Here is a 14496-nt window from a genome sequence, read left to right as displayed (position 1 = left end):
GACGAATAAATCAGTTATTTCTGATATTACGCACTGTGATCTGCGTCATAGCCTTGACTTGTCCTATCAAAATAATTAGCAAATCAAATGTTTGTTTTAATTTTATATTCTTAACTGAAGAATCGAATAATTAGAATGTAGAATATTATTTATTTTAAGTAATATTATCAAGAAAACATTTTTTGTAAGGATCATCGTTACTTAAAAACAGAGAAAACTGAGTAATTGGTTTTCTTAGCACTAGCGAATGATATTTTTCTTTTGCGTGTGCGTATACGCTTGTCATTTTACTATTTAATACTATTATAAAAATTGTATCAAATTAAATTGATACTGAAAGAAAAGAAATTATTATTATGTGTCTAGACTTACTTATAATTCATCGAATTATTGTTAAGCTGTAATTGAAAATGCAGAATTAAAATTATGTCTAGACAAAATATTAATTCTGAATTTTTTTCACGTTATAACATAAAACATTTTCGCAAATTAAAATTATGTACATAATTGTAATTCCCGAATTTTACTTATGTACGCAATTTTAATACTTGAATTTCTATTATGTACACAATTGTAATTCTCAAATTGCTTTTTTTCTTTTGGTAAGTAACGAGGTTCTTTAAAAGAAAGATTATATTTTCTTGATAATAATCTTAAAGTGTATTTATCACAAATTTCAGAAAAAGTCTTTATCATGTACTGGCAAAAATAATTTATACTCCTTCAAAGAACATTATAAAATTTTATCAAAGAAAAGTCAAAATAATAAGCAAATCGAATTTTTGTGTTTTAGTGTTATATTCTTATTTGAAAAGTTAAACAATTAGAATTAAGAATTTTTAATTGACTATAATTGACAATGATTATAATCGTGGCAACAATTATAATCGTCGTGACATATCGTCACCTCGTTTAAACCAAGAATTCTTAGTCATTCAAACGCTGATGTAATTTTAGATGCTAGAAAATCGGTGTTCCATCTTATTATTGTTTGTCGTCTTAATACATGTTATTGCGATAACTATTACCACATGCCTCCTCAGTGGTGTCGAATTGGTACGACACCCGCATGGAATGAGAGTGGTTCCAGGTTTGAACCCTGGCTAATGTTTTTTGCAATAAATTTAATTAATTCATTAAGATGCTTATATTATAAGCATCTAAAATTACATCAGCGTTCGAATGACCAAGAATCCTTGGTTGAAACGGGGTGACAATATGTCACGACGATTATAATTGTTGCCACGATTATAATCATTGCCCGTTATAGTCAATTAAAACTTTTAAACGTTATAGTCACTTTTAAACTTTTTTCCATTATTTTGTAAGCTAATATAATAGTTGAAGTTAATAAAAATAATATACAAATATATCTTGTTTTGGTTTTTTAACAGATAAAATTCAAAATCATAGATTTTTTTGAAATATCGTATAAAAGTTCTTCTGGCTACAAAAACTTTTTTATGAAATATAAATTTTTTCGGATGACTGTCAATAAACCTATCGTAATTGCATACCTTAATTTTAAAGACAAAGTTCACGTTGACTTGTGTTATCAAAAAAATATTCTTTGTAAAGATAACCGTTGAAGGAAGAGAAATAGGGAAGGGAGTAATTGATTTTCTTAGCACTAAAATGATATTTTTTGATTTTTTTATTTGCGGATATGGATCTATTGGCCTATGTTTCTAATACTTTGAATCAGTAAATTCGCCATATGGTACGGAGAACGTGTAACTCAATTTCTGTAACTACCGCTGAAGATGGCTCAAAACTGAACCGAAACGTACGGATCGATGTAATGTATCAAAATGACGAATAAATCAGTTATTTCTGATATTACGCACTGTGATCTGCGTCTGACCCTCATAGTTTTGACTTCTCCTATTTTAATCTCGAGGTTCCTCATATTACGTTATTTATTTTTTTTAACTTTCTTTGATAGAATTTTATTATGCTTCTTGAAGGAGTATAAATTCTTCTTTCGAGTACATGATAAAGACTCTTTCTAAAATTTGTACATTTTATAACTATTATCAAGAAAATATTCTTTCTTAAAGACAACCGTTACTTATTAAAAGAAAAAAGTAAATTGAGTAATCGCTTTTTAAGCAGTAGAATTGATATTTTCTTGTGTATGCATGTACACACGTATGTACATACGTGCGCACAAAAAAATTTTCTATGTCGTTAGAAAATTTTACTATCATCGCTTAGAACGGGGGCCCGGCGTTACGCGCCGCTCGTGCGTGATCGCCGCCGCTTGTTGTAAACAACTGCCCGCGCGCGGACCGCGGGGCGGTCGTATCTCACGGCGCGCTTGGATTTGGCGATGGGCCGGGCCAATACGGCGATTTTTAATTATTAATAACTCATAAACTATTGAGAAAATTGCAAAATGGTACAAGACTTTTCGACTCAGTTTGGCTCGTTCTATCTAAATACGAAAAAAGTCCCCACGATTTACGGACACCCTATTTTTAAGATTATATTTATGTTATTATTAAACACACGCACAAATAAGATAATATTTATATATTTGTTATATTTAAAATTATCTGGTGTAATCTTGTTTATTGTCCATTATTTTATCAGGTTTTTGTTCAAGATGGATGCATTGAATTTTTACGATAAAATACAGAAGCTCCTATTGAAGAAAGAGAAAGAATATGGCCAACTGAAATTTATTTCGTCTCGAGCCACAGAGGAGACCTCATGTTTCATCGACAACCTGTTAGAAGATGTTGCAGATATTGCTAAAAAATGCAATATGTACAATGTTAAAATATTCGTTGAAGACGACAGTTTTAAACCGTGTGATGTCCCACAGTCCATTATTATTAGTTACAATCATTTTGTATTGAACACTAATTTTTCTACACAGTACCTTCTCGCGGAGGACATGCTACTTGGCCATATAGTCAATTTCTGGCCTTCTCTATCGCCGTATCTCTTCATACAGGTAATTCTTGTATTGATATTAGTTTGCTGATTTTACTGCAGATATATAGTGACTGTTGAATACCATATTTTGGCTTCTTCCTTTTTCTTAATTTGTACACATATATTTCTTGTGTATAGAGTTATTGACAGTATATTGAAGTGGAAACTTTTTAAATAAATACCCTATATTTAATTCTATTAAGTAATATGTATATAGTAATAAAAAAAGTTGTTTAGATAATTTTTCTAGTGACAGAAGAAAAATATGTTATTTCTGTACAATTTTTCAATTTTATTTAGTTAAATTGTATATATTATGCTATTATATATATATATATATTTTTTTTTTGTTATTATTTATAATCATTATCATATTAATTATCAGATCATATATTTGTATAAATTTCATTTACATCATTCTAATCATATAATTATAATTTATATGTATACTATAGGTAATATGGCATCTAAAGTGCGAGGACTTGCTGATTGAATCGCTTATGCACTTACCGTTGGATGTATGCGTAGATATTTTGGAGATAACGATCAGATGCATAAACGAGCTGGAAATTCTACGGGAGAGACGCTTTGTTTTCCTCCTGATCTCTAAGTTGTACTACAAATGTATGTCGCTGCACGTAGGCACACTGTCAAAACGAGATGTGGAGGAACTCGCCTGTCAATTAGTAACGCATTTTCAGGCATTGCTAGACGTTGCCAGCTCCAAATTTATTCCCCCCAAGTCGTCTAACCAGGAAAAATATGTGCAACATGGAATTCTTCTAAAATACGTGATTCGCTGTATCAAAATGTGCATGCGTTACAAGACTAAGGATTTCCAGGAGAACAGTCAACCGTTCGTGCAACCGTTCAAGATTACGTACGGCAATCCCGACGGCTGTACGGATTTCTTGTGTCAGCTTCCACTCGATAAGGTAGAGTCCATCGTAGAAACACTGAATCAGGAATTAGTTACCCTGCTTGAAGATCAAATCAAACAAGTTGATTGTTTCGAGTTCATGGAGTGGGCGGAAGTCGATGATGAGGAAAACACTATGATATCCCTACAGCGCGCTGTTATCATCGAATGCCGCTGTTTTATGGAGTTTATGAAGCGCGATGAATTTTTGTTAACGAACGAGCATCTGCTCCACTGCTTACGGCAGCTTATAGGTTCAAGCCAATCCGAAGAGTCTGCTTTGACTCTTCAAGAACTCTGCGATTGCATTACGAACGGTAAATTAGATGAAGAAATTGGTATGAAGAAATTAATAAGGCGTTATAAGGAATGGGACCTATCTGTATTGAATTTTGTCAGCAGAAAAACAAAAGCGTTAAATGAGAAGGATATTGGTATTCTATTTGAATATCTTCGTTATGTGTTTGGTACGCATACGCACACTTATGAAGAGAAGCATAAAGCCTACATATTGGTATTGAAGGTGTTGTTACAGAAACGCCTGCCAACTATGTACCATCTCGTACTGCAATACACATTGCGACATTTTCACGATAATCGTTTAGAGTATCTGTTCGATAGCGAAAACTTCAAGAGGTTTATAGAAAGTAACGTAAACATGCACGATCAGGATAAATTGCGTATCATTTTGATTTTTGTTATGTTGAATCCGAAGGAAGTGTTAACCACTCTGGTGAGAGTCACAATGGGCAGTACCGAGACAAAGTACCGAAATGTTATGTTCAAAAGGCCTCAGTTAGCTTATCTACATGCATTTCTTACTTTGAAATTGGACAATCAAAATAACTTGTTGACGTACCTTCTGAACGATGCCTGGCAACATGATCACTCTACGTGGTGTTACAAGCAATTTGAAGCTTTTATGAATGATATGCTTAAGAACAAGGTAATATACTTATATAATATTGTAAATGATATAACCATTATAGAAGTAAATTTTTACTGTAGTAAATTTAGTAGTGATTGAAACATATCCATAATATTAGTCATTTTTATCTTTATTTTTCCTTGATTTTAATTTTTTCAATTTGTCGGAAGTGCATTTTTATGTTTCATTTTTGCATTCCTTTTCCACAGGCAATCACTGCGGACGATCTGCTAAATAATGTCTATATTCCCTGCCTGACCAGTGCCATTTTCAATTATACGAACTTGCTATCTGTACTGATACACATGTACTCTATCCTGAGAAAGAAAATCTGCACACATAACACAAATTATGTACTGCTGATCGTACAATTAACCAAGAAGATGTCGATGATAAGAAAATGCAGTCCAAGATACTTAAGGAACACAGTGAACAATCTGTTGGACTATGGAACGATGATATTAAACTTTCTGTTCATCACGCTGAATCTGCCTCTAGACAATCAGAACGAGATAATCTTTGTTAATAACTTCGTGGAGCCAATCGATCAAGTATTGCTGGTGCCTAAGTTACAGACAGTGCTGCGCGGCACCGTGCGGGATGTGATCCAGAACTACGAGAGACGATGCTACGGCACGTATCAATTTTTGCGCGCGAATCCGCAATTCTGCGAACCCAATATGCGCGATTACGTGCACTCCTTCCAATTCGACCAGAGGCCGTTATTGCGTCATATGATGCTGCATGCCACCGAGAAAGAATACATGACGTTCGCTATCGAGATGACGATAGCATCTTGCGCTTACTTTGGTTGGGCCAACGAATTAATGGCGTATGAGAATGTATTGCACATTACCACCGAGGCGATGCAGCTTGCCTTAGTGTTCACAGACACCTTTCCCAGAGACACATTCGTCTCGCTGTTGCGTGCCCTCGTGCAGTATTGCGATTTATTCTCGCGCCTCAAGTACCGAAGAAAGCAAAGGGAACAAATCTGTAATGTTCTATCGAAGATTCTGTTCTCTCTGAAAAGTATAGTCAGTAAGACGCAGTACGGCAAGATATACGATAATTTGCTCGAGTGCATTAGTAACATGTCCGACGAGTCAAATTTTAAGGTTGAAAAATACTTCAACAATATCAGCGAATTGATTGAGGTGTATTTTGCACAATCTGAAGAAATCGAGGGGTAAGTGAATAGGTTTATTTTTTCTTTTAGATTTTGTTTTTAAACATTTTTTTTGTACGAATGTTCCATTATTCAGTTCTAAAATGGGATAACATAAAAACAAATTTTTAAAACTTGAATATTATTTTCCAAAAGAATACATGTATATAATATTCTAAAATATAATTCATTTCTAAGTAACTTTCTGAAATTTTCACAGGACATTTGATCGGCAATTATCTTTTTAATCAAATATCAACTGCATTTCCATTATTCTTCACATTTTAACTTTGTTACAACTCTAATATTTTTATAATTGTAATAAAATTGTATTGAAAAGATTGGATATTATATTTAAAAAATGACAGAATTTTATTAAAAATGTAATAGATTATTATATTTAATTTTATTATTTTAAACTATATATTTTATATTGTGTTTCATTAAATCTTATAAATTTCATAAATTAAAAGTGTTTTTGTATATTATAAAATGTTATTTACATTTTAAAATATTTTCTATATAGAAAGAGAGAACATGTTATAAAAATATAAATGTATTATAGCATTGTGTAGTGTAGTGTAGTGTATTAGAATATTACAAAACATATAGGATATATATTATAAAATATAGAATATATATATATATATATATATATATGTTTTAGTGGGACTTTAGATAAATCAGAAAACAGAAATTCGTCGGATTCCGCTTCAACTGAGGCAGTTGACATGCTCAAGGCGTACCAATTCGTGTGCAGATGCATTGATAATACTTTATACAAAAGAAAATACTTCGCAGCTACGGAACGTCGAGCAGATCCGGAACCTCATTCTTAGAAGAGTCGCTTCGAATTAAGCATGAGAAAAGTATTTGCACATCCCGTTTCTTGTGTTTCAATCAGAATAAACGTTTGCCTTAGTGTATTGATATATTGAATAAATCTTACGTGAAATCGAAAAAAAAAGATTGAATATGCACAAATATTTTATATTTTAATTACCGTATAATATCTGTAGTCGTTTTTCATGGATTACTTTTTATATTAAACTCTGTGTTTAATTTGCAAAATTATATATTGTTGATCGAATGTTTTAAAAATTCTATAAAATTTTTCTAGTGATGAGGCCACTACTAAACTTGGAAAATTTATTTTCGTTAAAATGAAATTTTTGAAGTTTGTACGTGTTATTGGAAAAAAAAGAAAAATATGAATGTATATTTTACTAAAATATTTACCTTTTTTTTCATGCTTCTCTGAAATTTACAAGACATTCAATCAACTTCTCCTTAATTATTTTTCTAACTGAATATTAGTTTTCTTATGATATACTTATCGTTAAATATCGATGTAATATATGAATCTGATGCCACACACAAGAAACGGGAAAAATTTTTTAGAGAAGTTTTCTGTCCAATGAATAGTATTGTAACTGCATTTGTATATTTTACAGTAAAACTGTGTGAATCTTTATTTACAATATTTTCCAATGTTATTTAAACGACAAACATTGTAACATCAATATATATAATTTTATGTTTTTTTCAGTGCTTTGTATTTTTTTAATTAACTGTTTCTATGTTAAAATGCTTCTGAAAAAAAAAATTTTTTTTTTTCCAGAAAGAATAATCATTGTACAAATAATTCTCCTGAAAAATTGCAATTTAAATATTACAGTTATAATACTTTTCATCGCTTCCATTTGTATTTATACCGACTTTTATTTCTCTCAAGTGTTTATTTTTGTGTGTCAACGTTATGTGATATTTTAGAAATAATTTAGCATTTTTCGAGATAGATATGTAAGGAGTTGGAGACAATAAAATATTTTTCTGAATTGTGCAAAAAGACTGATTCACATTCGACGATTTTTCCGTCATAACGAGAAAATCATCTTGATTTTTTATTGTAAATCGAACTTGATTCTACCTCGTGAACATAACGAATATATACATGTAATAAGCGTTGGACTGACGATCGATTAATAAAATACACGTGCAAGATACGAAATAAAATATAAAAAAATTTTATTTAAAATTAAAACGTATAGCGAGCGTTAGCTTAATTGAATCTTTTTCCCTAATCACAAATGTGAGACTTTACCATCGTATAAACTAAATTACGAATAATTCTCTAATAAATTCGATCATTACAACAGGAATATTATTATGTTGTAAACTTAAAAGTAATAACTTTAAATTGATTTTCTGTAAATGATTTACAACACGATTCGGAAAAACTGATTTAAAGGGAAATCGGTCGAAACTGCAAGATTATAAATATACGCTCTCTCTTTTGAGTCCGAAAAAAGATGTATACGCTGATTTTTCGGCGCAGGATATCTAATTGATAGCAAGCTATCGGTTTAAAAATTCTATATTTGTGCCAAATACCATTGCTATGATGAAAAGTAAAACAAAAAAAATTGCGAAGAAAGAAAAAATGTGCATTATTTTAAAGACTATTTAAATCTCTTGTAAAATTAAAACCTAAATATTAAAAAATTATCAGATGGACAGAACCTAAAAGAGTCAATTTCAATGTTTTCACTATACATTTTTAAATTCAAAACAATATCTCAGTAGCCTAGGATAAAAAAAGAAACAGAAAAGAAATCGCGGTAATTGTTTCCTGTTCGAGAAATATTCGAAGAATGCAAATATAATTGCGACTTATGAGTGCATAACTCATTCGCTCATGACTAGATCCTCATGTGCTGGTATTCCAACATAAAAGCGTATTAAATCTATCACTTCATTGTCCAGTTAATAAAAAAATATTTGATGATACTCTTTGATCGAAAATACTTGTAAATAATTCGAGCATAATTTAAAATAATAATTAAGCGAGCAATTTTTCACATTATGCAATAATGATTGAGGTAATTCGGATACATTTTAAAATAATTATTAGCGGACAATATTTTCCTACGAACAGACGGAAAAAAAACAGCAACAGCAAATCAGTAAAAAGGAAATGATTCTGTATTGCAGCATTTTAATTTCGCCTGCCCATGTGATTTTTTCAAATTATAATTATAATAAGATCCTACACAATTATTAACATTCTACGCAATTATGCACGAAAGAGCGAGACTGCACTTAGTCCATTGTGCAATGCACATTTTCTTTTTCTTTTGCGAATAAAAGATATTCTCTGAAATACTTCGCATCTTTTTCGGAAGTTTCAAGAAAATTACCTTTTATTATTTATATATATATATATATATGTATATATATATATATACTTCGACTCGCTATATAATATATTTACATTCTTCACATTGTAAAAAATATATAACGCATTTCGTACTCAATATATCAGATATATATATACGCAGGTAGTAGTACTGAAAGGCCGATATACACATATCTAAATCGTGGTGTTTTTCTTGTTCTTTTTTTTCTATCTTTTCTCCAATTAATATGTGCGTGACCCGGTTGCGTAACAAAGTGCGCAAAGTGTCTGCAACTGTATGCGAATCGCGTTACGGTGTACACATCCTTGCATTATTGTATCTGTCATTTTCGGTCTTTCTCTTCGACACGTAGGAAGATAATTGATTCGCCGATTGTAAGCAAAGTGAAGAAGAGAGAAACAATTCTGGTCCTTAGATGTGATATGCTGGCCGACTTCAGGCATAGCGCAATCCTTTCTCTTTTTTCTCTCTCTCTCGCTCTCTCGACGCTCTTCTCCGCCGGCGATAGTTCACCAAATAAAAATTATTCTGTTATTATTAGAGTCTGAGCCGTAGCGTAGATCAATCTCGTGAATTGGACGCGCGAGAGACACGCGGTGCGACCTCTTCTCTCTCTCTCTCTCTCTCTCTTTCTCTCTCCTCGTACAAATATATAAATAGATTTTTCAAGTATATCAAATACTTGGTGAGCTATCTAGGCAGACGACGGCCTTGTGCGTCCTTTGTGATCTGCACCTCATCCGTGTGTACGTGTATATATATATATGTTATGTATGTGTGTCTGTGTGTATAAAACAGGGCGAAAAACGCAAGAAAGTGTGATACAAGTCGGGCGACGACGATCAAAACGCTTTATAAAGAGGCCCTCCGATCGAAGCCGGGTGAAGACTTCGATTATTGTTATCCGATATACAAAAGGTGCGGAGTTACGACTACGGGATCACAGCGAGACTAAGGATTTTCCAACGTTATTGTGACAAAATAGCGGCTACGCGAAAACCACTCCGCCCTATACTCTTATCCTTCATCTCCTCGACGCGCGCGAACCGCGAGATAACTCGCGCGACCGCGCGGTTTCCGGCGCCTCAGCGAATTCTTTTTCCCTTCTTTGTTTTTTGCTCCTTCTTTCTTTTCTTTTTATTCCTTTCTAACACCGAAGCCCGGAATAAACTACCGGAGAGCACCGCTCGAAAAAAGTGCACCGAAAGGGATCTTTGCGCTATTCAAAAATTTACACGCGTGTTCGAAGTATATGAACAATTATCTCTTCCCGATATCTAAGAACGTTCTAACTACCAATCGTAGAAATACTGTACATCAGTTCATTCTCATCTTTTTTTTATTCTTTTGTTTTTTTTTCTTCAACTCTTAACTCCCGCAATTTTCTCCGAAAGTTGGAAAATAGTATCGCGCGTATACGAATCATACGATACAAATTTGCGTTAGAATTTATAACGCCGCGTTACAAATTAGGATGCGGAGGCTGTACAAAATTACAAATACAATCTTGTCGCAGAAGCGTGACAATATCCTTCGGTAAAATCGGTAAAAAGATAACTAATCTCGAACGATCTTCGTCAATTCTTTATTTCGGCATTTAACCCTCGGATATGCGCGGCCTTCTGATAATTCTCTCGAAAAACTCGAGTCGACTCGACAAATTCCAATTAAGTGTTGTCCAATAGGACATAGTTTGAGGTTTCTCTAAAAATTAAATCTAGAAGAAAGAAAAGATTCGATCTCAATGGAAACTGAGAGAATATCACGAAGAGATAAAAATAATCCTCATGCGTCCAAGGATTAAATGACAACGTATTGAATAATGTATAATGAATGTTGTTACGCTACGCTCGTCGAGAAGCGATATTTAACATCGGATAACACGATATTAATCACACGAGAAAAATTACACACATTATCTGTGTATCGCTTGTACGGTTATCCATGAAATTAATCAAGCGTTTAAAAATAATTCCGTCGAACTTTTTTACTACAATAAGAACAAACGAAACGGAACTATAAAAAGAAATTTCTGTAACTTGTATATCATGGGAAATACGCAAGTAATATATTACTGTCTATCGAAATTACAACGTAAAATACAAAAATAAAATGTACGAATAATCTAAAGATAATTTATAGAGCGTAATTATATTTAAGTACGCAACGAGAAGTGATTGTGAAATAATCTATAAATTAATTTTATAAATAAAAATTCTATAACCGCTTTAGAATATCTTCACGTTGCGATTTCGGCGAACAGTAATTCTACGTTTCTAAAATAAGTGTGTAATTTTTTTCGGAATTTTAAAATCGATCAATCTTACGAGGAGAGCTGCTTGCTCTCTAGCTTCTCTTACATCCCATCGATTTCTTTTTACATTCGGAAACTCAACGACAGTTTCGGACTGCGAGATTCTATCGATTTCTTCTCTTCGAAAGCGATGCCAACAACGAAAAGTATTGTAACTGCTTTTTCGAACATTCACAGTTATTCTCTTTTAAATATCTTTTAGCGGGAAATCTTTTAGCGAAGTGCATTCGAATGTCCTGTGATTTTTCACGAGGATAAGAAAAATATTTTTGAAAAAAACTTGCAGTCTTGCTCTATTACGATACTTTTCACATCGGTGTCGTCGCTGTGAGCGATGAATAATAGCACGTACGTGATTTTGCAGTTGAAGGGATCAATGCGAAACCGGCGCATCTTCCGGAGAGATTTCTAATTCTACTATTGTGCTCTGTCATTGGTGTGTAAGATCACTCGTTTAAAAAAAACCGTCATCAATCCCCCATGGTGATCGAATGTGCAGTCTTGCGGCCTATGTAGTACAAATTTTTTTTTTTTTAACCGTACAAAGCTTACAAATTACATGTTTAGATTGACATTATTACGTTCTAGCTCTTTATGAAACGCGTTTTTCTCCTAATATTCTCCCGTCATCGTATAATATTATCTGCAACGTTAGATTTCAACGAACTAGAGGCAAGTCTTTATAGCTTTGGCCCTTAGTTTATTGAAATTCGATTTTGTAATCACCGCGACATTAGTATGCTCACTTCTGCGCATCTAGAGTTTGCAAATACGATCAAACATATCAGAACAGACATTAAAGCGAAACGAAAGTAAAGATATTAGTATTTGCTACAAAATGGATCACAAGAAATCTCACAACAGCTGGGTTATCCGTTTAACCACTGAGGTGTCGCGTACAAAAACTTCATTTCTCAGTGCCTCTGCCTTACGCACAATAAAATAGTTCAATGTTAGGACTGTACAACCGACATACAGGATGGACCAAGATTCGACCATTTGAAATGTCTCGAAACATTTTGGACTGTTTCAGAAACAGTGTATCGAGGGTTTGATAATATTTGTCTCCTCGAAAACTGGTTACTCCAGTTTTGAGGAGACAAGTGTTACCATTAGAACGACTCCTAAATTGAATAATTTGTTTTAAAACATTTTTATCCTTAAGAACAATGAAGACATTTCAAATGATTAAATCAGGTGAAACCTGTGTAAATTGTCACTAACAACGTCTCGTACAAAAATGTTCAGACGATATATATCTCGCTAATCAGCCTCCTTAGCTTAAATTAACACAGAACAATTGCACAGAGAAGAGTACTCTCAAAACCGAACCACTTTCATCGAATCAAGATGGATTTGATTGCGTAACCTTCGCACGACTGCATACAAATTATGCGACATACGGGATTAAGCCTCGCTCAAACATTTTAGCTTGGCTTGTTATCGCTGAACTTATCACCATGCTAGAACGACCATCACAGTGATTCCTTCAAAGTCTGCGTATATCTTTTTTTTTTTCTCCGCGCAGCACCTAGTCTCGATTTGGGTGGACCAGAACGCGAACCTACGTGCGATGGTTCTGTCTGAAATTGAGCAGAAAGCCGATAATCGAGTTTGGTTTTACGGTTTTCGACACCTTCTCCTTTCTCGCGAGCGGAGTATTGGTCCTTTTACCGAGGAAAAGCTACCTTTCGCTCGCTCTTTCTCTCTCTTAAATCCTATCTATATTATATATATACATATATATATATATGTATATATATTACAATAATATTACATACATAATACTATTCGCGTATAATAAAATATCTGTGTTTAACGGCCGCCGCTCGCCGGACGGTCTTCCGAGAATTAGAAAAGAGAAGAGAACCACAGTTCCCATTTTGGAAAATTCGTACAGCGTCCAATATAAGTTAGCCTTGGTAAACGCATGGTGCGTCTCAAGGTCGAAGGATCTTCCAAAGGATGGCTCCTCGAGGAAAGATTCTTCGGGACGACGAAACACGCTGACGAGGGGTCTGCCCGAAAGCCACTGTACACTATATCCTCCATCAGCACGTTCCTCAGCAGGCCGAGCGAGAGCTGCGAAGAGAATCCTTAGCAGAACGGCGCATAAGAGACACGCCGACGAATTAACGTCGACGTGCCCTCTCCCCGAAGCACTGTACACACTGTATATCTCCATCACCTCAGTACGGTCCGCGGGTAAATAATCCGGGGGGCGAACGTGGATTTTGATTAAGTATTAGAGGACGCTGCAACAGCAGTAGGTCTTCTTCTCCTTCTCGGGACTGAAGTTCATCTCGCGCACGATCTCGGCGAACATCTCGTTGACGTTGGTGCGATTCTTGGCACTCGCCTCGACGAACGGGCAGCCCCAGAGCTGCGCGAGCTGGTGGCCCTCCTCGGTGCCGACCTCTCGCTGGTGCTCCAGATCGAGCTTGTTCGCCACGAGTAGCACCGGCACGCGTTCCGTACCCTTGACGCGAGTGATGAGCTCCTTCATCGCCTTGATGTCCTGAAAGGTTTGGTGATTCGTCAGGCTGTAAACCACGACGAAGCCCTGGCCGTTCTTGATGTAGAGGTCGCGCATCGACGCGAACTGCTCGGTGCCGGCGGTGTCGAGGATCTCGAGGACGCATGGCGAGTTGTCCACCTCGATCTCTTTGCGGTAGAAATCCTCGATCGTCGGGTCGTACTTCTCCATGAAGCAACCGGATACGAATTGGACGGTGAGCGCGCTCTTGCCCACCCCGCCCGAGCCGAGGACCACCACCTTGAACTCGCGCATCTCGCCGTCGTCGTCGTCGTCGACTCCGCCGCCGCCGCCGCCGTCGGCTCCTCTGCGTCGCCTCCTTCTACGACGTCGCCACCACCTCCTAGACGTGTCCAGGACCGCGCCGGGGTGTGGAGCGCCGTTTCACCCGAGAGAGAAAGAGTGCGCGAGAGTGAGAGAAAGAAAGATAGACAGACTGGAGTACACAGAAACGGCGAGAGAGAGCGAGCGCGAGAGAGAAAGGGATA

At 35.1% G+C, this 14496-nt stretch overlaps 2 protein-coding genes across 2 annotated transcripts; one reads left to right on the top strand and one right to left on the bottom strand.

The window, feature by feature from the left end:
• Positions 1-2591: 2591 nt before the first annotated feature.
• Positions 2592-8572, top strand: LOC112462312. Its single transcript, XM_025028030.1, has 4 exons — positions 2592-2962; positions 3399-4808; positions 5000-5979; positions 6626-8572. The coding sequence occupies exons 1-4, from the start codon at positions 2609-2611 to the stop codon at positions 6795-6797; spliced, it is 2916 nt and encodes a 971-aa protein (XP_024883798.1). The 5' UTR covers positions 2592-2608; the 3' UTR covers positions 6798-8572.
• Positions 8573-11991: 3419 nt separating this feature from the next.
• Positions 11992-14287, bottom strand: LOC112462313 (ras-related protein Rap-2a). Its single transcript, XM_025028031.1, has one exon. It carries the CDS (start codon positions 14261-14263, stop codon positions 13718-13720), a length of 546 nt encoding a protein of 181 aa, XP_024883799.1. The 5' UTR covers positions 14264-14287; the 3' UTR covers positions 11992-13717.
• Positions 14288-14496: the final 209 nt, after the last annotated feature.

This window comes from Temnothorax curvispinosus, unplaced genomic scaffold, assembly GCF_003070985.1.
Source record: "Temnothorax curvispinosus isolate PA1 unplaced genomic scaffold, ASM307098v1 QBEX01012227.1, whole genome shotgun sequence".
Lineage (NCBI taxonomy): Eukaryota > Metazoa > Arthropoda > Insecta > Hymenoptera > Formicidae > Temnothorax > Temnothorax curvispinosus.
Note: the sequence above shows the minus strand (reverse complement) of the source record. Positions and strands in the feature narration are given on the sequence as shown.

What these genes read in the sequence shown, in the direction of transcription:
- LOC112462312 (XM_025028030.1), top strand. Translation starts at nt 2,609, where the DNA reads ATGGATGCATTGAATTTTTACGATAAAATACAGAAGCTCCTATTGAAG. An exon ending in CGCCGTATCTCTTCATACAG is followed by an intron (nt 2,963 to 3,398) that starts GTAATTCTTGTA and finishes TGTATACTATAG; the next exon opens with GTAATATGGCATCTAAAGTG. An exon ending in CAATCTGAAGAAATCGAGGG is followed by an intron (nt 5,980 to 6,625) that starts GTAAGTGAATAG and finishes TATATGTTTTAG; the next exon opens with TGGGACTTTAGATAAATCAG.
- LOC112462313 (XM_025028031.1), bottom strand. Translation starts at nt 14,263, where the DNA reads ATGCGCGAGTTCAAGGTGGTGGTCCTCGGCTCGGGCGGGGTGGGCAAG.